The sequence below is a fragment of the Puma concolor genome, chromosome A2 (assembly GCF_028749965.1).
Source record: "Puma concolor isolate L17-30 chromosome A2, mPumCon1.1.hap2, whole genome shotgun sequence".
Taxonomy (NCBI): Eukaryota; Metazoa; Chordata; class Mammalia; order Carnivora; family Felidae; genus Puma; species Puma concolor.
The window spans coordinates 17,253,860-17,276,904 of NC_141668.1; the positions used below are offsets into that span (position 1 = coordinate 17,253,860).

General features: G+C 42.7%; 1 protein-coding gene across 8 annotated transcripts in view; it reads left to right on the forward strand.

Moving 5' to 3' along the window:
- Window positions 1-23,045, forward strand: part of DGKI (diacylglycerol kinase iota) — a 441,829-nt gene that overhangs the window by 407,860 nt on the left and 10,924 nt on the right. For all 8 annotated transcript variants that reach the window (XM_086689190.1, XM_086689223.1, XM_086689216.1 and 5 more), the window contains 2 exons: window positions 9,720-9,757; window positions 13,181-13,301. In XM_086689190.1, the coding sequence (XP_086545316.1) occupies window positions 9,720-9,757; window positions 13,181-13,301 (159 nt within the window). The remainder of the gene's footprint in view (window positions 1-9,719; window positions 9,758-13,180; window positions 13,302-23,045) is intronic.

Sequence of the window (23,045 nt, forward strand, 5' to 3'; positions counted from 1 at the left end):
CCCTTTGTGGACAATTTCTTACAACCTCCCTAGGAAATGGTTCCATGCACCACTCTCTTTCCCTAGCAGTCAGGGGCTACATGTGGATATGTAAGTACACATGTGTTACTTTATAGATACTCTTTAATTCCTTAAGAATATGCGAGTTCCTAAGAAGAATGAAGGTTTTGTTTTTATTTCTCTTCACAGCAACTGGACAGTAAAATCTGCTCTTGAGTGGATATCCTTGAAGATTTGCTCATATACTGAAACCTATTCTATTTTGTATCTTCCAGGCAAGCTTCGACACTAACCTTTTTCTTTAGAATTCTTGCTTTTAAGCTGTGATTCCGCCTTAGTCAACTTAACACAATGTCGAAGTGAAAGTTAAAACTCATGTTTCACTTCTCTGAAATGAAATGCTTAATTTTTCTATGTTTTCGATTAATATCTGTCCTATGCCAATATGGGGAAGGTTCAAAATTAGCCTTTTATTATAACCTAGTTACAGGTACAAATTGTCTGCATTTACAGTTACAAGTGAGAGCAGGCTCTAGAAACTATCTTTTACAAAAAATTGTACACATTTGCTTTGTGTGCATTTGTTGCTCTATGTCCCTGAAAGTGACCTTTGTTGTGTTAACGCCTCCCTGGTTACTTGTGTTTCGGTGAGGAGGGTTCTGGCTACACCCGTTCTTAGTTCAACAGGACTTCATCATACAGAGTGGCCAGTGTCCTGGCAGGCATTGATAAGGCACTTACTGAGCATCCCGATGACCGGATGACCCATAAACCCATCATCTTTATGAGCTCCCGAGCACACTCATTTGTACTTGGATCCTGGCCTTAAACACCATTTCCCAGACGCAGTCTTGATGTTTGGGTAAAACCAGTAACCATCCATTGCTTCCAGGCCACATCGCATCTGCTTGCGGCTATCACTGAATGAAATATGAAGGCCACTTTTCAACCTAAGTTCCTTTTAGAGATCCTGAAGGACACAGCTAGAGTACATCAGATGAGTTCAAGGAGACCTATCACAGGAGGAAGGGGGCCCCACGTTGAGAGGCGGGATGAAGCCAAGGTTCTGAGGCTGTCTCTGAGGTCCTCGGGGAAAGTCATTATGAGCCGAGTCCAGTGGCCATGCTGCTTCTACTCAGCACCTTCCACTCACCTGTGAGGCGAACAAGACCCTTATTTATTAGTTCTTCCATTTCTCATAGTCTCTTAGGAAGATAGCTTTACCATCCAGATGCTGGGAAAGCAAAAATAAAGTTCATCATTCTAAGTCAAATTCTCTGGGCATTCTAGAGATGGAATACTTCTGGAGAATACTGAAACAGTCCGAATGTACTGAGAACTTTAATATCTGTTACTTTATTCAAATGTTAAGGAGGAGAAACAGTGTTATTGTATGCTATGATTATTTGAGGTTCATGAATTTACTAAGGTGTAACCAGATTAAAACCCTTTGTGTATGTATGAAAAACCTTCCCTGTTGGTGGAAGCTTAATATTTATTGAACAAAAATGGTTGATGGGATTCTGTAATATTAATACTAAAAAGGAATTTCTATTTTTCTAGATTTAAGGGAACAGTTAGGTATGACTTTAGAAGGTGGTACTATATATTTTTCTAAATGCTTATTTATTTTTGAGAGAGAGAGCACGAGTGGGAAGGAGCAGAGAGAGGGAGAGAGAGACTTCCAAGCAGGTCCTGTGCTGCCAGCCCAGAGACTAACGTGGGGCCCCATCTCATGGCTGAGAGAGATCAGGACCTGAGCCAAAATCAGGAGTTGGGTGCTTAAGCAACTGAGCCACCCAGGCACGCTGGTACCCTGTTTTTTAAAGTGTTGGCCACTACATCCAAAGATGGTAATATTAATATATTATCACTAGAAAAAACATTAAATTTGAGTTGCATAGATTCTCGAAAGATATTTTCAGGAACCTCTCTCATCCCCCCTGGGACTGTTGGCACATAACCTACGATGTTGTGGAAGACTGAGGAAGACCTATGAACTTGTCTTCTCTAACCCAGGACTCAAAGCTAATTCACCCATGAAATTTCTCTTAACATTGATCTAAGGTTTACCACTGATGTTCTAGGAAATAATTATTGCTTGATACGGCTCTAATTTGACCCATAAGATAAATATTTATGATTTATTGAGATACTTACAATGCTGTTTCGCTGCATCTAATAAACACTAGATACCTAAAGAGATTAGATTAGATTAGGTGCCTAAAAAGACATGAAAATATTTTCAACTCCAAAACCAACTGCCAGGTGTAGCAGGAGCCAGTAAAGTGGGTTTTCCTCCACTCCTTACAATGTCTTCCTTGATTCAGGGTTTGAAGGTTGAATGATAGCTCAATCACTAGACCACAAGTATCAACCGAGTATTTACTAAGCCTTCATATATTTCTCGTGCTGTAGTTTTTATTGAAAGACAGAATATAGATAAAATAAAAAGGAGCAAAGTTAAAATGCAGTCTCTGTGCTCGTGGCTTAAGTGCAGAGATGGGGCTTTCACACGTGAGGCAACCAGAGAACAATTTCGCAACCACAGGTAAACAAATGGGGTGTTTGGGAGCGACATCTGGTCCCCACACTGTTTGTAGCTAATTCCAGGGGAGAAATAAGAGAAATGGAACGAACTGCTTCTAAAGGGAGCACGTCCTGGTCCTCTGGCAGCAAGGTGGACGTTTTCTGCCAGGAGGGAACACTGGATAGGGGGCTGTTTGTTTTTTCTCCAAACAGGAAACTCCTTCCATGCCAATAGTATCTTCAAAAAGATTGCTGCAGCAGATGGAAAGAACCCCTATGCATTCATGCATTCGATTAGCAGGGACTAATTCAATCTGAGGATTAACTCCGTCATTAGAGAGAAACAAAACCTATTTATGTCTCCCATCTATGGTTACACCCTCTGAGCGCCATTGGCACAGGTGGTGGTTGAATGTTAGACCACTGTAGCATTTATTGGTCTTCAGATGCTGCTGATGGATGAATCCCAATGATGAGGAGATATCCGAAGTGTGTGTGCTCTGAGCCCTCCACTCCATTTCTCGGCAGTGGGGGAGAAGATAGTAGATCGGGTGTGAAGGACATGAGACTAGAGTTTGGTGAGTGATTGCTTGCTTGGCTGGAGGAGAAAGAGGAGGAGGCACAGTGTTTTTTCTTACATCTGATTAGTAAAGAGAAGTTCAGGGTAAAGTCTACTTTAGATGGAATTCTTAATTCAACTCAACAAACATCTGTTGTCTGCATCATCTTCTACTTGCCTTTCTTCCTCCCACTCCTAAAAGCTGACCCTTCAGATAAGCAGTTGTCAACCTTTTGTATTTTTGAATGACACTGTATGCAAAATACATTCCCATGGGTGACTCCGGTAAGAAAACTGTTGTTCATGGCCATTTCCCAATGCTGACTAAAAGTCAACATCAACCCTCTTACTCAAAGTATGTCACAGTGCAAGTGTATGATGGGACAGACTGGATTTTCCAAAAACAGCCACAGCATGATCTCCCATCCCACACATTCTTCTTGCAGTATGACTTTGACATTCTTTTCATTGAGATGTGGGGTCTGTGTTTTCTTGAATATGGACCAACTTAGGACTGTAGCAGCAGAAGTGACTCCATGTGACTTCCAAGACAAGGTGACTTCCACTAGGTTTTCTTGGGGTGGTTGCTTTTGAAACCCAGTCACCATTTCAGAAGGAAGGTCAAACGGCTCACAGAATGTCATGCACGAGGAACTAAACCTCCCAGCTGAAACCAGCACCCAGTTATCAGTACTATGTAGTCGTCTTGAAAGTAGATCTTTGAGGTTTCCATGGAGCTGCCCCACCTGATGTCAGGTGGAGAGGAGACAAACTTTCGGCTGACCCTGATCCAAACTGCAGATTTTTGAACAAAACAAATAATTGTTCTTTTTGAAGCCACTATGTTTTGGGATGGTTTGATGTACAGTAACACCTGATCCCAGATTTGTGTATCATTCTAAGAATAATCTTGGATTTGTTCCAGGATATTAAAAACCCTCTGTATTTTAGCTATTAACAAATGACTTGGCACATAGCTGATTATCAATTGTCAAAACCGCCTCTAGGCTTATATTAAAATGCAGAGGTCTTTTGCAACATCTAATTCCTCCTTTCTCTCACTTCATCTTGTTCAGTATGACTATGTAAAATAATAGTAATTAGAGTCATTCTCATGAGCTGCTTCTCACTTATGCCTAATTACTATAATTCCCAGTAGTTATCCATACCATTAAATAAGTGTTAGCTACCTTTGCTGTATTTGATGATTATGCTGAGTTCCATTTTGGGGAGCTAAGCCTTCACAGTTTGTTACTCATGTACCATGACTGACTGCTTACAAAGTAGAAAAATTGGACAGAATGCTTCTGATAAGGAAAATACGGGAAAAGCTCTGCAGAAATATATATCTCAAAGAAATAGACTCTTGGGCAGCTGACAGTGCAACCTCTCTGGTAGCTAAGCAGTAGGTCACTTTGAATAAAGGAGAAGTAGGAAGATGCCCATCGTCTTCCGAATAACAGAATGGTGAACGCAACATCTGCCATGGTACGCTCAGGGTCTCCCTCAGCATAAGAAGAGGTGGACCTTAAAGCCATAAATTGACTTCATTTTCCATGTGACGCATTCATGAAACTTTTATTGGAGGTTGTTTCTATTTTTTCCCACCTTGCTCCAGGTTAAAGGGGTAGCAGCATGGTGGAAGGAATTCTAACATGGATCATACACAATAATGTTAAAGAAAATATAAAAGAAACAAAGAAAAAAAATAAGAGTCCCTTTGTCAGCTGGATTGCTAGCTATCTGTCTGACCTTGGAAAAGTGTGGTTACCTCTCAAGCCCCAGTTTTCTCATCTGTGAAATGAGAGGGTTAGGGTGGGGTCAGAAATAGCCCTGGAATGCAGAATATGTCCATTTCCGAAGGAATAGTTCTAGGATATGCTACTTGCATTGCAGATGAAATATTGAGGAGTAAAAAGTGTGCAGAAGTTGGCAAAGCCTTATATATGTTTATACTTTCAGTGCATCAACTGGTTTCTCTCCCAACCCGAGGACAAGCTACTCTTTGTTCAACATCTGTTGTTTGTACTTTTAATTTTTTTCTTCAACAGTTTTTTAAAAACAGATTTAAGTGACTGCTATCATTAGTAGGTGACAAACTGTCTTGTAATAGAATATTAATTTAAGAACTGAGAAATAACATGAAAGTTTAAAGTTTTTAAATAGACATAAGTGTTCAGAGTTGAAACTATATGATGTAGTTATTTGATTTATTGAGAACTACATGCACAAGGCTTTGCCAAGTCCTGCATGCTTTTTATTAAATATTTTCGTTGGCATAGCAAAAACCACAACCTTAAACTGTCCCTTTGGAAGTAGTCATATGCCAAACTCTACAGCTGTAATTGGCCTTCTGTAATCTTACCTTCTCCTTTCATAGGTGAGAAACGGTTCTTTTTCTGTATAATGAGGTCAAAAACATTCAGTGTTCCATGGTGTTCTACAAAGAAGATCGTAACAGTCAGATCCTGTGTTCCTTGAGCTTATTTGCAGAGTCTCAAAAAGAACTGATTTTATTTCATTTTTCTAATGAGAAAACTGAAGTTTGGTAAACTGTAACTTGCCCAAGTTTACAGCTAGTTAATCGTGCTCACAGGGCTTAAATTCAGGCATCCTGAATCAGTTTCCGTATATGCCTTCCTAATTTGGACTTCTTGCCAAAACATCAGTTTCTGGCAAGGGGTGGAGTTTGCCTTATGCAGTGGTATCCCCAGAACCTCAAACAGGGTGTGGCTCCGCAGGGAAGGTGGCCAGCCAGTGACCCCAGGGATTGTTTTCTCCCTCTCCTGATTCCAGTGGATAGCATTGTTCCTTCCATGTGCAGATTTCTGAGGATATCCAGACCCTTGGGAATTGAGACCTAAGACTGAGAAGGAAGACGGGGATTCCTTCCTTGCCATTCTGACTTGTCAGTTCCAGTTTTCTGTCTTATGATGTTTACTGGATAGCAGTTTACTGGAAGGGGTAGCACTGAAGGGAAAAGCAACCACTTCACATAAATTAATGATTCAGTTTCTAAGCTCTAAAAACGACAAACTTCTCAGTTCTCTACTCCCTTACTCTCCTAACTGTGTAAGTTTATGTGATTTAATTGTCCAGAAAACTTACTATCCATCCACTCAATAACCTTTACCTCCCCCTAGCAATTTGACTTCCCTTCTTTGCATTTGGGAGCATGATTTCCCCAGTTGGGGAGAGTTTTGGAAAAGGCAGGAAGGCGAGCTTAGGGACTGAGAAATAATAAAGAACAATACAATAATCATAACAACTCATTATTTGTTTTTTTAAGCTTGATCTTTCAGAAGGTACAGTCTGGAGTTGAATACTAATAGATGCAAGCTCTCTGTATGCAGAAGAAATCTTAAACAGTAGTGGTCATGGGGAAGGACATTAATCAGGAGAGAGAAGTGAGCCTTGAGCCTAGTAATGTTTGCATAATAGCTACCCTTGCGTGTATTGCTTGACTTAAAAATAAATATCCACGCTTTCCATCTCCAGTACAATTGGAAATTATTTGTGGTTATGATTCTCTTACACGATTCTCTACCTGTTCATGGGGACTTTAAACCAGGAAGCTGCTGGAAACCAACAAACATAGCAGTGCTTCTGAATGAGTCTGGGGTAGGCATTTAAAGAGGCTATATAATGTGGGCAATCTGTAGAAAATGAGCAGAGAGCAGGTCATAACTCTCTTTCCAGGAGGGGAAGGGTACGATCAAACTGGCATGGTTGGCATTTATATGCTTTCCTGGCTTACTTTGAACTCTGCAATAGTTTCTCATCACCTGCAGGATAAACCCCAAGTGCCTTATCTTGACAGAAGAGGTGCTCACTGTGGGGGGGGGGGGATCCTTTGGTCTCTGAAGCATCTTATCTGAGACCACTCCTCACCTCAGGGAGGATAATCTACAGCGTTTTGCAGCTTCCCTTAGACATCACAACTTAACTTCCATGTCTTTGTTCAGGATCTTCCAAATCCTCTTTGCTCATTAATTCTGCTTACCATGAAGAGTTGGCTTAAACTTCACCTCCTCCAAGAAATCTTTGAACTCTACAGCTAGCCAGTAAGTTTTCCCCCAGCTTCTAATATTTTTCTCTCTTTTCTTTCTTTCCATCTTCCCTTTCTTCCCTTTTCCTTTCTTCTCTTCCTGGTTCTCCTTAAATAGACTTTGTCCTGGGGAATTTCTTTATTGTCTTGATTTATTGCTTGTATGCCCCAAATGTTATTACACTAGTGCTTTAAATTAATGAATTCATTTTTCTTCTTTTCTCTATTTCTCTTTTCTTTTTCTTTGGATTTCTGGGAAATGTTTTAATAAAATCTTGAAAAGAATAGGCTCTATAACTGTTTTTGAAGCTCTGTGTTATTTCAAGCCCTGCATGAACTGCCCCCCGACTCAGGCAATTGCCATAACCTTATTCCTATCCTAATATGGATATTCTACTTCAGTCAGGAGAACATCCTATGGTATAAAGATCTGAACTGATTTGTTCTTGCAGACTTGTGATTGGCTAATATTTTCTCCTGCTTCTCCCTCCCTGTCCCCTGATACAGGGTTTATTTCGTAGGGTTAAGCAGCACCCACTGACTCCTTCATCCATGCCTCTCCTCTCATAGGTGCTGTGTTCACAAGATACGTCTCCTCGACTTCCCATACCAATTTTGCCCTTCCTTTCTAGGCTCCTTCTGCAGTGTCTATCCATATGTCTTCAGATACTTAAGTACAGTCGCAAAAGTACTGAAAATGACCCCTTCTGTTGACATATCTACTTATAAAGCTTTTGTTTTTTTGTTTGTTTGTTTTATCCTTACTATATACAGATGAGCAGCTATTACTTTTATTTTACAAAAAAGAAAATTGGTTCACAATCATTGACTTGTTAAGCTTCAAGTCTCCTAAGTTAAGTTTAGAATTAGACTCTAATCCAGTGCCCTTTTGCAACACTATAAAGGCTTGATAACCTATAAAGACTACTTTCTTTCCTTTTCTCCAGGCGTCACAGAGCCTGGGGGAGCTCTGCCTGGGGAGCTCCCAGAGGGCACTGGACAGAGGACTGGACTGGACACTGACCTGCATTATGGCCGCGATTGGGCCACTACTGGCTCTGTGCCCCGAGACAGTCACTTTACTCTGAACTCCAGTGTCCTCATCTATAGCAAGAAGAGTGAGGCATGTGTTTTCTTTGGATTCTTTTGACATTAATTTCCTTTCTGTTTCTATCTCTCTCCCATCTGGCTCCTTTTCTCTCTCTGCCTTCAGTCAGTTCTGCAACTAATCGTTGCACATCAATACCGTACAGAGCATTGTGCTAGGAACCCTAGGGAGATGCTTGCAGCTCATTATGGAAAGGGAAACATTCTTTCCTCTTTCCCATTCTCCTCCTTTTTATGTCTGTCTTTCTGTCTGTGTCCTCCTCGAGTGCTCAAGCGGCCCTCCTTATTTCCATGGGTTTTCATGGTTTCTGCTGTGGTCAAGGGCAGGGCCTTCAGCCCTGGGCCAGTGAATGGGTTTAACCTGCCTGTGGTGCATCCAATCACTCGGGACTGGTAAGTACTCAGTATGAAAACCTGGAGGGCCTTGTCAGTGCTGCTCCAGGGCTCTGTGCATTTGGATGCACAACACAGCATTTTTGGCTAACTCTATGTGAGAGTAAATGAGAATAAAATGCCACTCTGAGAAATTTAAAATTTCAGTTACTCTCTTCTAAAATTCCATGCCATTCATGCCTTAAAATAATCTTTTTTTTTTTTTTTGAATAGTTTTAGAATCTAGGTATTTATTTTTCTAAAGGGACCATTTCCAACCTAAGACAAATGTTCCCTTGGGGAATCATTGCTGTCATTAGATGCTCACAACTTCTTGCCCTTGTTAATCAGTTTTCTCTTCTCATTCCCCTTTTGTCTCCCACATAACCTGTATGTACATGCACTTCTAGTTTTGCCCCTAAAGCTACATATTTTTACAATTAGTTTAGGTTTCCTAAGACTCTCAGAGTTCTTTCCATTTGAGTTGCCAGTGGATGAGATGCTGACCACATGATCATTTTCCTCGGAACAGAATTCAAGTATACATGTCCCCTCTCTACTACCTTTAGTCTTCTTTATTTCCATAGAAGTGGATAGTTGTTTCTCATTACATAACAAAATTACTAGTAATTTTTGGAACTCCAAGAGGATACAGTAGAAGGAACTGGAAAGAAGGGAGCAAAAAAATCATGGTTAGGCACCTAGCCTGCCTCAGTAGATGAGTTGAGAACATTCATATGGTTTAATCATTTCAGTAATTCTGTAAGATTTAAACTTGATGTTTATGTGGAAACTGGATTCAGAGGGCTTCCATGATCTACCCATTGTTCCACAGCTTGTGAAAGGGCTAAGATCTGAACCTAATCTCTGTGACTCCAAATTTCATGAGGGGGTGTTGAGGTAGACTCTAGAATGTTGGACAGGATGGGCAGGGAAAGGGTGAAGAGAAGGCTTTAGCCTGATGCAAGATTCTTGGCATGCTTCTCTTTCCCTTATTCCTACCCCAAATGTAGACTATTTTGGCAAAATATAGATCCAGCCCTTTGTGGTATTTTGATGAGAGGGTCTTCTACTAATGGGACATCTCTCTTTTGTCTTTCACAGCAATTTTGCAGGCAGTAATAGCTGGTGATCTTATGAAGGTAAGCTATCTTCCTACCAAAATTTTTGGTGATTCTTTAACAACTTTAACCTCATTTCTCACCACATTTTCATGATCTCTTGTATGTCATCTATCATCCATCCCTCTGCGGTGCTAGCCGACTCGAAAGGGGAATGAAGTTCTTTGGGGAACTGGACAGAGAGGGCCAGAGGAGTCTTCATAGCATCTCCACATTTCCTAACAGCAAAGGATGTGTGCAGGGGTACTGCGCTGGTTTCCTCCACTCATAACATGGACTGCATGTTCCCAGGATGCAATGCTCACAGTGCCCCAAATTCCCGCTATCTAGGAGCTGATATTTGGAGTTTTAAGGTTTCTTTTTAGACAGGTCTTGAAATGAATGCATTATATGGATAATACCCAGAAATACACTCTTCGGGCCAGAGCCTCCAGCTTCTAACATTATTAGAGTTTTGTCCTTCAGGGATCACAATTAACCAAAAGAAGATGCTTGGTCTGATCTCCTTTGAACATTTTCATTTCTGCGTATATATTCTTAGTTCAGAGGGAAGGAAGTAGTCACTGCTGCCTCTGGAGTGAATACAGATTTGGGAGTCAGACTGCCCGCGTTCAAATCTTGGCTCTGCCATTCGTTGTATGTGTGACTGTATTTAATTCTCTCTGTGCCTCAGTTTCTTCATCTGTAAAACTGAATAATGTTGCCTCTATCCTTTGTCATGAGAATTGAACCTAACGATACACGTAAAGCTCTTAAGACTGTTTTTATTACATAGAAGCGACTCTGAAATGCCAGCTAGTAGTGTTAGTCTGTGTCTTTTTAATAAACATAGTGGAGATGCAAATATTGTTATAAAGTGTGTACAGTCTATAAGTATTCTAAAAGTTATATTTAGTTTCATGTCATTTTCAGGCATTGGGACTTAGGGCGACCTGCATATCCCTCTGTAACCCACACTGGCTTGATCGGCTCTGTAATATTGGCACCTGCGGGAGACAGAGGCTGTACCTGCCAGCCTCTGGAGAAGGGTGCCATTGCAGATTGAGAAACCAAGAGCCTTAAAAGAAAGCTGAGAAGCACTGACCTTGTGTGCAACTTCTTCTGAAGTGCATGTATTGAATGCATATAAACTGAGAACCCCCTGTGCGACAGTATGAAGAGGTTACTAATAGGAAACAAACAGTCAGGAGGTCCCAAGCATCCTGATAAACTGCCGTCTTAGGCACATAATCCTGGAAGTGGTGCCTGTGCCACTGTCTGGGTCATAATGTTACCAGCCATTGTCACCCACAAGAGAAAAGTGCTCTCCAAGTGGTGAACCTAGGAGTTTGATGCTGTTGCCCTGCAGTGGATTAAGCCAATATTATCCTATACTCCCTGCAAAGCCTTATGTGAGATGCTTTGGGCAGTAAGATGTGATTCCTGCTCTTAAAGAGCTTCTAAGCCACAAATTATTTGCAAAACTACTATATTTGAAATCCTTTTTGATTTTTCCTCTGCTTTTAGCCTAGGCAACATATTTTCCAGGTCCCTGGGTATATAGCCACATTTTTTTCATACTTAATAGAGAACTATTTGAAATATGGGAAATTACTGTATTCAGTGGATTGTCTTATTACCTTCTCTGTTATAATCATTTCCTAAGTGCCTGAGAAGTTACTTAACCTTATTTATTGGGAGATGAAATATAATGACTTAGGGTGTTTCTTTCTCATTCTTTTACATTCTTTCCCTCCCAAGTATTTTTCTTCCCCTTTTCTTTCTTCTTCCCCATCTTCTTCTATGTCTCTATTCCATGCAGAAAGCACAGTACACATTAACTATTAAACTGTGTGTATGTAAGAGAGAAAGTACACACCAAATAGCAGAGAACAGAAGAACCCAGGAGTCGGTGTGAAGGCTGTTGGGAGTGGTTGCTGTGTAACTCAGCGGCATAAGATACCCATGGACTAACTGAAGGGCCACAGTGTCAAAAACACTACAGAAAGGCACAATCAAGGCAGCTGATGGATGGGCCTGTGCTTCTCTGTTGAGCCCGAATCCTTTGTGCCTCTGCCTACAAAGAAAGGGAGTATCATTGTAAGACTATCGTCGAGCAGTACTGGACATGTTTAGATTCTTTGTGGAAAACCATTAGCTACCTCTTGCTGTCCTGTAGCCTTGTACTTTAGAGATAAAAGTCCCCGTATGTTCTTTACATCCATTCAACTATTCCTTTTTGATCTATTTTCTGGAAAGTCTTCTGTGACTCTTCTTTACCCGTTAATAACCTCCTCATGTTGTTCTCCATTCCTGTGTCTGTCTTTGCACATCGGTCTCCCCCATGGACTGCGAGGTCTTGAGGCCAGTGACTGAGTCCTGTTTATACTTGTTTCCCTGGAATCTGGCACATGGCAGTTCCATGGTTGGATTTGACTGAAATCATGAATTATGAGTTGACTCTTTGACCTTATGAGATGTTTGATTTTATATATATATATAAAATGTGCCATCTAATTCTTTCTTGGTGATAGTTACATTCCTTTTGCTTGGTACCTTCTGGATTATTTTATTCTTATTTGTCCTAAAACTACCCTTTATAAGCTGCAGAAAGACTCTGTGTCCTGCTGTACTGCAGTTTGGAGAACAGAAACCCACTTACACTTTCTATAATGTTCAGTATTTCATGAAATTAGACCATATCCTCACTTCACCACATTATTCTCAGGCTACAAAATCTGTGGGGTTTTTTCTAGTCTGTTCTCACAGGTGTTTTAGGTGTCTACTACTACATTCCCTGAATCCTTTTGGTTCTCACCCTGTGGGTCATCTCTAGCCTTCTTGGGTATGGGTTGGGTGGTTAACAGAAGGCGAGAGGCTGGACGGCAGATCAGGGTGAAGAAGTGAGGCCGTGCAGATGTGTGCCCGTGTCTGCTATGTGCACGTGTGCTGTGACCTCCCGCAGGAAAATGGGAAGCAGCTTCTGGATTTGGTAGCTGGGTTCATTAGAGGTTGAAGAAAAACTGGGGGCAAGGAAAGGCGCTTAGCTACGGGACACCAAGCTATTCCTGTCTGCAGCCTTAATTATCCTTTCACTCAGGAGAGAGCTCAGCCAACAGAGGAAAACGTTTATTCTCTTCGCTGCCCTTCACTCCCTTGGGACAGAGACCAGTGCCCAGAAAAGAAAAAGACATAAAGCAGAAAAGAAATAAGTAACTCAGCATGTTTCAGTTTCCTTGGGCTGTTCAGTGCCCACAGACCCTCTCCCGAGTCAAGTGAGATGCTGGCCATCTATTTGAGTGATAACACAGACCGGGAATGTTACTTCCTCCCTTTGACTTTTCTGTGTCCTCTGTGGCTAGAAACGTTTGTGGTTTGCTTCATCACTCTTCTTTTTATCACCGGTTAACTGTTTTCCTTGTTCCGGACCCTGCCTGAGCTTCTTTTCCTATGTCTCTTTTGCAGCTAATAGAAAGCTATAAAAACGGAGGGAGTCTGCTAATTCAGGGACCAGACCACTGTTCACTCCTTCACCATGCAGCTAAAACCGGCAACGGGGAGATTGTGAAATATATCCTTGACCACGGTGAGTAGGTACAGTGAACCAAGGATCACTTCTCCATGCAATAATTGAATTTTCTAAATTGACTTTCTTCCAGGCTATGTTCAGAATGGTAGAGATGCTCTCCAAATTTTAGCTCACTCCCCCTGCTTATTGGAGGCAGACAGAATTGCAGACCACTGACACATGTCGGTCACCATAATCAAACATTTCATAGAAATAATTTTCATATCAAGGTCTTTGCAGGATATTTTTGAGCTAAGTAAAAAATAAAAGACAAAATCAAATGCCACCTGATGTAATATGCTGTATTGTTTTGTGAAGAGCGTTAAGTTGACTGGTTGGGACGAGGTACCAAATTCGTGTTGATAGCATGATAAGCATGTGTTTTTCTTCCCCCCAGCTTCCTGGCTTCTCTCTCTCTCTCTCTCTGTCTCTCTCTCTCTGTCTCTCTCTGTCTCTCTCTCTTGCTCCCTTTTTCCGGTTTGAATCTCATTCATCTATCAAATTAAGCCACATTTCATTCTCTTTGAAAACATCTGGTACTCGTGTGTCTTCTGTGGTTAGGTGATTTCGACATGTAGCATGTACGTTAGCATCTTTCCCTAATGGCCCTTTAAAGGCATAAACACATGAACGAACACCAAATCTTGACCATTACTTTCAGCTTCCCATGTTTATAGTGTCTCTAGGAATACTACATTTGATCTTAGCCAAAAGGCCGAGAAGCGATAGTGTCTCTAGGAATAAAGAACAGGAGTAAAGGGGAAAAAAATCTGCCTGGCTTGGGTGTTTTTGAGGAAGCAGGAGTGGAGTAGCCTCTAGCTCTGCTAGGTATAGGTACACAGAGACCTTGGAAGATTTTCTGTGAGCCCCGGCAGTGACCCTGTGGCATCCAAATTCAGGCCATAAATAGTAAGCATATTAGTAGACATGCACATTTGCACGTTACTTTTTACTCCTCTTTTATTCAGTTCAACACACGTCTTACTCCTTTCAGTCATTCCACAGATGTTTGTGGAGTGCCTAACAGGAACTACCTGTTATAGAGCAGTGGACACACACACACACACACGCACACGCACGCACGTGCACGATACAGTCACTAGTTTCAGGCAATTTCCGGTGAAAAAATATAATCATATGCAGAATGAAATTGAAAACAGTTCTATATAGATGGTTTAAGTCCTATTGTAAAGCCACAGGTAGATAACACAGCTGCCATTTGTCACACACTTCTTATATTTCAGATGCTTCTACTAAACATATCCTATGTCGGGATGTGACACATCGATTGTCAGTTACATTTGACACACCTTGTTTTGTCCTCAGTTCCTCCTCACCATGAAGAGTTTCCTTGAAACCTTGGCCCGAGTGATGGTGGAAAGAATGGCTTAGGAAAAAGAAAAGGTGTTTGAAGTCGGATGGTGGTTATTAGAGCATTTCTTGCCCCCTGCACGCTGGGCCTGACAGTCCCAAGCCAGTGTACTTTGGAAAGCCTGGGTGGTTGGCTGTGTCCTTGGTACCGTGTCTGCGGTGTGCGTCTTTTCATCTCCTGTCCCCCTGCCCATTCTACCGCCTGCGATGAAAGCGTTTCTCTTTGGGCAAGACTTACAAAGCAATGGCGGCATGATCTCTGCTTGCCTCCTTCACACGCACACACACACGCACGCACACACACTCAAAATCATAGGTGTTTTCTCTTCCCCGTAGTGACTTCTCCCAAAGCTAGCGAGAGGCAAAAGCAAATGTTAGAACCCGGCCCCACGGGCAATGAAGCACAGAGCTTCTGTGATTATTTTTGTCTTAATAGAAAAGAGCTCAGGGTTTCTATTGCACAAAATGCAGATGTGCTTTAGATATACAGACTGTCAGTTTGTCTTTAGCTCAAGTGAAGGTGCTCCTGGTTGCTGTCTTCTTGACCATTCTCAATCCTTTCTTACTCGTTTGTCCTTTACCCAATGGGATTGAATGCTTGCTCACATATCTTAAGCTGTTCAATACCCACATCTCCTCTCTGGAGTTAGGTGTGAGACTGGCCATCTGTTTGAATGCTAACACAATTTAGGGTCTCTGTCTCTCTCTCTTCCTCTACCTCTCCTGAAGAGCTAGAATTCCATCTCCACATCCCCCTCGCCCCCGCCACGGGTTCTGGAAACCTCTATCAGTTACCTGTTGGTATCTCACTTGGTCTCACTCAAGAGGCTGCAGGGAACCACACTTGTGACTGAGTCTGTATTGAAGAGGGACTCCCCAACATGTTTGGGGCTCTCAGCTGAGATGGCTGGGATGCCCGGGACACCTGGGGCCTTTCTCTATACCTATCCTTGTATCCCAGGCTTCTTCATGGCATGACAGTCCTAGGGCTCCAGGAAGATGGAAGCTTCCAGACATTCTGTGGGCAGGCTGGAAAGTTCTGCATCATCTCTATAGTATTCTGTCCGCTAAAACGGTCACAGGGCTGGCCCTGACTCATGGAGGGGGGAAATGGCCCCCACTGCTCTGTGAGAGGAGCTGCAAATAATTTTTGGCCAGATTTAACCTACCACCTTCCTAACTCTATCTTCTTCAGTTGAAAATGGTGAGCCTACCTTCTCAGTGTCCTGAACTACTGTGTCACCCAGAATCCCCTGGGCCTCTGCTTTTATATGTTCCTTTGGTTCTCAGTCCTAAGGTTGACTAGCAACAATAATTCTTTGAATTTGCAAGTTCTTTAACAACAGTTTCCCCTCTTTTTAGCATAAGCATGACCCATGTAATATTTGGGACATACTTATACCAAAAACAAAAACAAAACCCCTCTCCTCCGTTGCGTGTCCCCAGGGGCATGAGATGATAATTGGTCTAGACCCATGGATTTTCACTCCCCCACTACTTTTTCCACTGCCTTAGATAAGAGGGCCTCTAAAAGCTTGCTGTTTCTAACCCCATCTGTGGACTGGTGCACGCCTACTTTGCCTGATGTGAAATCAAGCTGGTACTTTCGTTAGTCTCTTCATGCTGTAACCAAAGCCTGACACCCCAGTATTCAACTTGTGTCTCTTCCACCCCCAGCACCTCTTGCAAAGCATGAGTCACACAATACAGCTCTCTCTGTCAAAATGGAAGGACACAAAGCAAAATTAACATAATTTTGGGGGAGGGGGTGTTTATTTTTCCAGGATTTTTTTTGGTTCGATTTTAATAATATGTTTAGTAACTATAATAATGAGGGAAAAAAACCCTTGAGATTCCAAACATCTCTACTTGCCTCATGGGCAAGCCATTCCCAAGGTCACAGGAGGCATCTGATACCCTCCCCGCCTCACCAGGATCTCTCATTGGCCGGTACATACCTTAGAGTGAGACTGGAGATACGAAGCACAATCCATCTTTCTGTTGGGAAATAAAATCTCATTATGCTCTCTAGTCCCAGAATCACTGCAATTTTGAAGGATGGTGATTTTTAACCTTTTAGTACCATAGCCAAATAATAGGAACTAAATTGCAGTTGATTTTTATTGAAATTAGTACTAGCCAACCTGATAGGCCTCATCAATTCCATCTCCCTAACACTGATCTCATTATTTCTCTTTATTCAGGAATACACATGCGAAATCTTTTGGCATAGCCAGTCTAATCCAGTAGGTTCTTAAGAGCTCAGCGCTTCAGCTCAACTGTCTTTATTGTTGCTGTTTGTTTTCGTATCTTTAGGTGCTGATATAATTTCATTAGCCTGTGCATTTTGAAAAACGCATCTCTTTTAAGTTATAGAAACCCCTGTAAATTATAGTGTTCTTGAAGTCAAGGACAAGCACACGGGAAACATGACCCTTTCTCTTCTCTGTACCCATTACCTTAATGTGATCTCTGTTCAGTGAAATAGTCTCTCCTAATTTAACATGATGATGGCTCTAGAATCCCCTTGGTCTGACAAGGAAAATAGCCTTTTCTAAGAGAATTTAGTGAGGCTGGGGTTCAGGATGTGTATCAGACTGTGGCATTATGTTTATAAGCTAGCATCAGTTTTGTGGTAGACAGGTCTGATCAATATGAATTCATGTAAATGGGGAAAAAAGTGGAAATTTTACACTGCACCAGAGTTGGAGAGGGACATTCCTCCTCATCTCTCGAATGCTGCAGATCTTTTGAAGTTTTAGTTTTTTGTTTTTTGTTTTTTTTAATTTGGTTTAAGTCTTTCCTGTGACTTCATATGCCATAAATCCTAAAACCTGTTCGAAGACCTGACTGTAAAGATATGCTAATGACAGGGCTCTGGAGAAATCGGTAGGCACTTTGCAAGTTGCCTGAGAGCATACTGGCTGGTTTTCTGTCCTGCATCCTTGCTCAGGTGGGAGCCCCTCTCCCCTCTGCTTTGCCCACCTCTTCGCTGGTTATTTGTGGTGAGCAGTGGGGTCCACAGTCGGGAGGGTGCCCCCTGAGCAGGAGTCATGAGAGATTAGCTGTTCCCCCAGACACCACAGTAAACAACACATTTCTGTCCTAAGTGTTCTCTGGAAACCGGGCTGTGGGGCTAGGGGCAGGAGATGTGTGGTGAGTTCTGAAAAGCCACAGGAGGCTGGAATTGTTTTCTGTCCTCCTTCTTCTTTGGGACCTTTTCTCTCAAATACACAACCTGCTGTTTTCCTTTCTGAAAAACTGGAATTTGGGCATTTGGAGGGTTGCAGAGAGAATGGAAGAGGAAGACAGAGAGCAATCCCACAGGGCCAGGGTGGAGAGGGAAGGACGCGAGGGGCTCCATTCCCGGGCCCCCAGTGGCTCCCGCTTTTCAGCTCCTTTCAACCATATTTTCTCCCCACTCCTTCCTCCCTCCTTGAACCCCTCAGAGGGACTTTTGTGTTGTTTTAGGCTTTTACCACCCCGCACATCTCGCCCCTTTGTTTTTATCCCCCCCACTCCCACCCCTCTGCCCCCCTACTGCGCGTCCTGATAGAAATCTCACTCATGCATTTCCTTTTTGATTTCAATGGCTTATTTTGTCTTCTCTCCTTTTCTGTCTTCAGTCTTTCTTTTCTTTTCTTTTATTTTTACCCCCCCCCCCTTTTCTGCCTCTGGTCCCCGAGAGAAAGGACCACCGTCCCGCTGGGACAGGATGACGGTGCGGTTCGAGTTCCCAGTGCCAGCTCTCCCCACATCTGTGCAGCTTTTGTCCTGGGGCAGAGGAGGATTTGGAATGGTCTGCTGGCAGCGTCGGGGAGACTAATGGGAAATGAGGTCCCGGACAGAGAGGCCACGGAGAGGTGGAAGGGATAGCAAGGGGGGTTTGGATGCCTTGGTGTGGGAAGCAAATTAAAGGATGCGTGCGACAAAGGACACATCATATATAATACAAGCACAATATTGATGATAAGGTTGTAGCAGCAAGAGCGGGGGTGGGGGGGGGAGGGGTATCCAACGGAAGAGCCAATGGAATGAGCCCGGGCAGCAGACTTGCCATTTAGAAGGCTTGACTACTTAACCTCACTGTTCACTTTCTCACGTTGGGAGATTTGTGAAATTTTGCTTCCTTTCACATTCCCCAGCTTCGCTGGAATACTGATGCGTAGATCTTCTCAATACGTCTGTTCCCCCCTGACTTTTCAGACCATTTCCCGTATAGCACAGTCTTTTGAATCCATGTTACGTTTATGGGTCTTTCTCTGAGAAAAAAAATACGATACTGGCTGGGATCCACATTGATTTTTAAATGGCTTTCATTCATTCATTCAATAAAAAAATGAATTCTGTCCCATGAACTTTTGAGAAAAAATGTTAGAGTAATAGTCACTGCTAACTTTGATTGCTCTAAATGCTTCGTATGTATTCACATACTTAATTCTTAAAACAACCCTATGTAGGGAGTTCTCTTCTCTCCACCTGACGGGTGGTGAAAACCGAAGCAGAGTGAGGTCAGGTTACCTGCCAAGACTCACGTGTAACATCTGGTCTCTGCCCTCCATATTTCTAAACCCGGTGAGGGAAATGAAACACAACCACCTCGCAGGGTAGTTTGATGGAAGCATTACCTGCAGAGTTCCAATGACAACTAATGCAGGGCTCTGAAGGGACAGCGATTGTCTGCCTCTGAAAACTTCATGGAGAAATTGGCACACATGCCCCTTGAGTCAGATTTTAACAGTTGTTTTCTGGTACAAGTCAAATGTGGGGTTGAGTGTGGCCATTGTAGCAAACCCTAGGAGGCAGCAGTGAACCAAGACTTGGTTTTATATTCAGGGCATAACTGAGTTCACTGCTAACAACGTAACGGTACTCCTTCAGATTCCCGAAGGGACATGGCGTGATGTTCACAGTGTAGATCTAAAATATAAAATAAGTTCTAGGTCCAAATATTCACCATTGATCTAAACTGAAAGAATTCCATCCTCTTTTCTTTCTCTTGTTCTCTCCCTTATTAGTGACACTCAAATGAACTTTCCCAAAAAATCATAGATGCTATTTTTTATTATTTATTTATTATTTTATATTTAGTTTTATTTCTGAGAGAGTGGGAGAGAGCACTAGCCGGGGGAGAGCAGAGAGAGAGGGGGACAAGAGGGATCCCAGGTGGGCTCGGTGCTGACAGCAGAGAGCCCAACGCGGGGCTCGAACTCATGAACCATGAGTTCATGACCCGAGCCGAAGTTGGACACACAACCAACTGAGCCACCCAGGCATCCTGGTGCTATTTTTAAAATAGTGTTTCCTTGAAAGAGCATTTTTGCAGTCTGTGCAGATGATTTTTGTTTCTCTGGCCATGCCCCCTCTCTGCAGACCTTATACTGACGCTGCTAACCTGCACAGGGCACTAGTAAACAGCCTGAAATACTACAGCTCCCAGCAGGCCACTAGAAGCAGCATAGGGAGGGAAACTCCAGCCTCTTCTTGGGCTGTACCTGGCACTCAGTCCTCTTTTCAGCTCCTCCTCCGCCCCCCCCCCCCTCTTCTTGCTAGCATTATGCCAACACGGTTATTTTAAAGCAGGTTAAGACATTGCTAGAAAAGGTACCTGTACTGCTAAAAATAGCTCCCTATGCCTGTCTGTCATCAGTTCACTGCCACCCTTCCGTCTGCATTGGGGATTCACCTGCCAGCATGCAAAATGTTCTGCTCCTTTTGTGATTATCTGTACTGGTGGAAAGAGGAGGAAGGTTTGGGTTAATTAAGTCCATCATTCCAGAGCCCATTTCATTCCAGAAACCTGTAATTGGAGTTTCATCAGATTTTAATTAAGCAAAAGTATCCTGTTTTAAGATCAGCACCTCTTCCTCTCACCCCTGTCTGCTGCAGCAGGTCAAAAGGAGAGAAGGGGGAAGTGATAAGCAGCTACAGGCTTGCCTGACTCATAAATTGGATAATCAGCTCTGGGATTGTTCTGCATTGGCTGCATTTGTGGTGATTCTTGTCAGAAACTTGAGGAACAAGGTCCTTTCTCTTCCTTGTCCCCCCTTTCAGAGTGTCAAACAATTGCCATTTTAGCGCAGATTGAGTTGGTTCCACAAACTCTCACATGGCGGCAGGGATCCTGGAGTCCGTGGACCCCCCATGGGTGCAGCCCTGAGCACAGAATGAAGGGGGAAAGGAGGCGGGGCCTCTGGTGCCTAAATCCGCATGCACTCAGCAGTAATGGTGGGAACAGAGCTGCCAGTGAGGCTGGGTTGCTCGTATTCATGGAATTCCTTTCCACATGAATTGCTCCAAGGGTTTGCCGAAGAGGGCATTGGGCCCTGTAAGCCTTCTTGTTCCTAGCCTTGCAGAGAATGCCCTGCCCGCAACTGAGGAGGTCTGGAGTATTGGTTCTCCGGACATCAAATTTGAATCAACAAGTGGCTTCAGAAATAAATGGAAGGAAATGCAGAGTCCGGTACACTTCCTTCCTTTACTGATGGTCCACATTTTGATTTAGTGTAACCTCCTGGATTATGCCAGAGAATAGGACACTTAATATCTAACCTTCAGGCATGTAGTGTGCCAGGACTGAGAGATTAAATGAACTTGCACGAGGTCCAGTAAGTGGTAGGTAGAGCCAGAATTTTGGAGCAAGGAGGTTCAGCTCTAGGACCCATCTCGGCGCTATACTGCTCTGCACTTCTTCGGGTGTTTGTTGTGGGAATTATTTGTTTGTTGTGAGAATTATTGTTCATTTTTCCTTAGACAAATGTTCCTAGTTTGTTGAGGGACAAAAATAAATGAGTCAAGTCTTTGTTAAATCCTTAATGTAGGATAGTTGCTAGAGGGATATGATAATGCTAGAGGGAAATAATAAATATTCTTACACTGCAGAGATTTAGAAGAATTTGTTTAGGGAGACAAGGCATATACATGGCAAAAGGGTAGAACCAAGTAAGTGCTACAGGCTTTCAGAGAAAGGGATAGATCCCTTCTGTGAAGACTGGTCTATTCAGAAGACCTTGTCACAGATTGGGCTTTACAGAATGGGTAAGACTTAGGTATGTGTCTAGAAAAGGGAAGGCTGTTTCAGATCGGGAGAGTGGAGGGAACAAGCTCTGGGAACCGGGAGGGCCTGAGAAATGGGTGGGTAATGGTGCAGTTACCAGATTAGCTAACGTGAAAAACGGAACCTGGGAACAAATTGAATAAGGGCAGTTCCAGATGAAAGACGGTGAACTTTCATGTTTAAATACTTGGGAGTAAGCAGTCAATATGCTGAATTGGAAACCTGGAAATCTGAATGATATGAGGCTTTTCACTTTTCTTAATGTTTTCACTTTTCTTATGCTCCAGACAGAGACCTATTAGGAAGCCTGTTTGTCAAATAGGACAAAGAGGAGACACAAATAGGGCAGATGGTGCAAGAAAAGATTCACCTAGCCTTGATGGCCAGTTTCTGTGAAAGAGGAGGTAAAGGTGATGAGGTAGCTCTCGGATGACCAGGAGGATTGTGAAGGTCCCATAACATCTCGGCCATCTTCTTGGCCAGTGACTTTCATGGATGGGGAGTCCTAACCTCTTCCCTTTCTTCTTTTTTATGTAATAAGTAATCGCCTAAGCACGTTTTCAATAATAATGATATCTGACAGTAAAGACAGCAGATGAACAGGATAGTATTTCTAAAGACCAAAATGCTCAATACCCAGAACTGTGCTTGGCGTGTCTAAGCACACTTATTCATTAATTCACCCCAACATTTAAGCATCTCCTTGGTACTAGGTTCAATGCCAGGCACCAAGGAAGGATATAGTGGTGGATGAGGCATAGGCCACGACGTCAGGGGATTTACCAGAGACTAGTGGAGGGACACATCAGCAGGTGGTTTTGATATGGTTTAAATGTCTTGATCAGTAAGGTAATTGTATAGCCCCACCTGTGTGGTATAGTCTCAATTTAGATGACGAATTATCTTACCCTCCCAATTACAGAACATAGGCTTGGTGTCCAAAGTGGGAGTGCACATACATAGGCAGGCCACTTAATGCAGTATTTGGAGTGGGCTCATGCAGGGTTTGATGCAAAATGTGTCTCAACTGATACCTGCAGGCCAATTAGAGTTAGGGAGGGTTGGGGAGGAAAGCAGTGGTGCAGAGAGTGGAAAGGTGGTCATTCTAAGAATTGTTTGCAGATTGAATGAATTGGTTGGTGAACAAATAAAACATCAGCAGTGCAGAAACTCACCAAACATCTCAATTCCTAACGAAGTATCTATAATCATTGGGTGTTTATGTATAACATTTCTTCCAGGTCTTGGAAGGGAAATTTTTTGAAAACTATAATGTTACTCTGTTTCTAAAATACAGATGTTAGACTGGATGATATCTATGGTATTTTATAGTT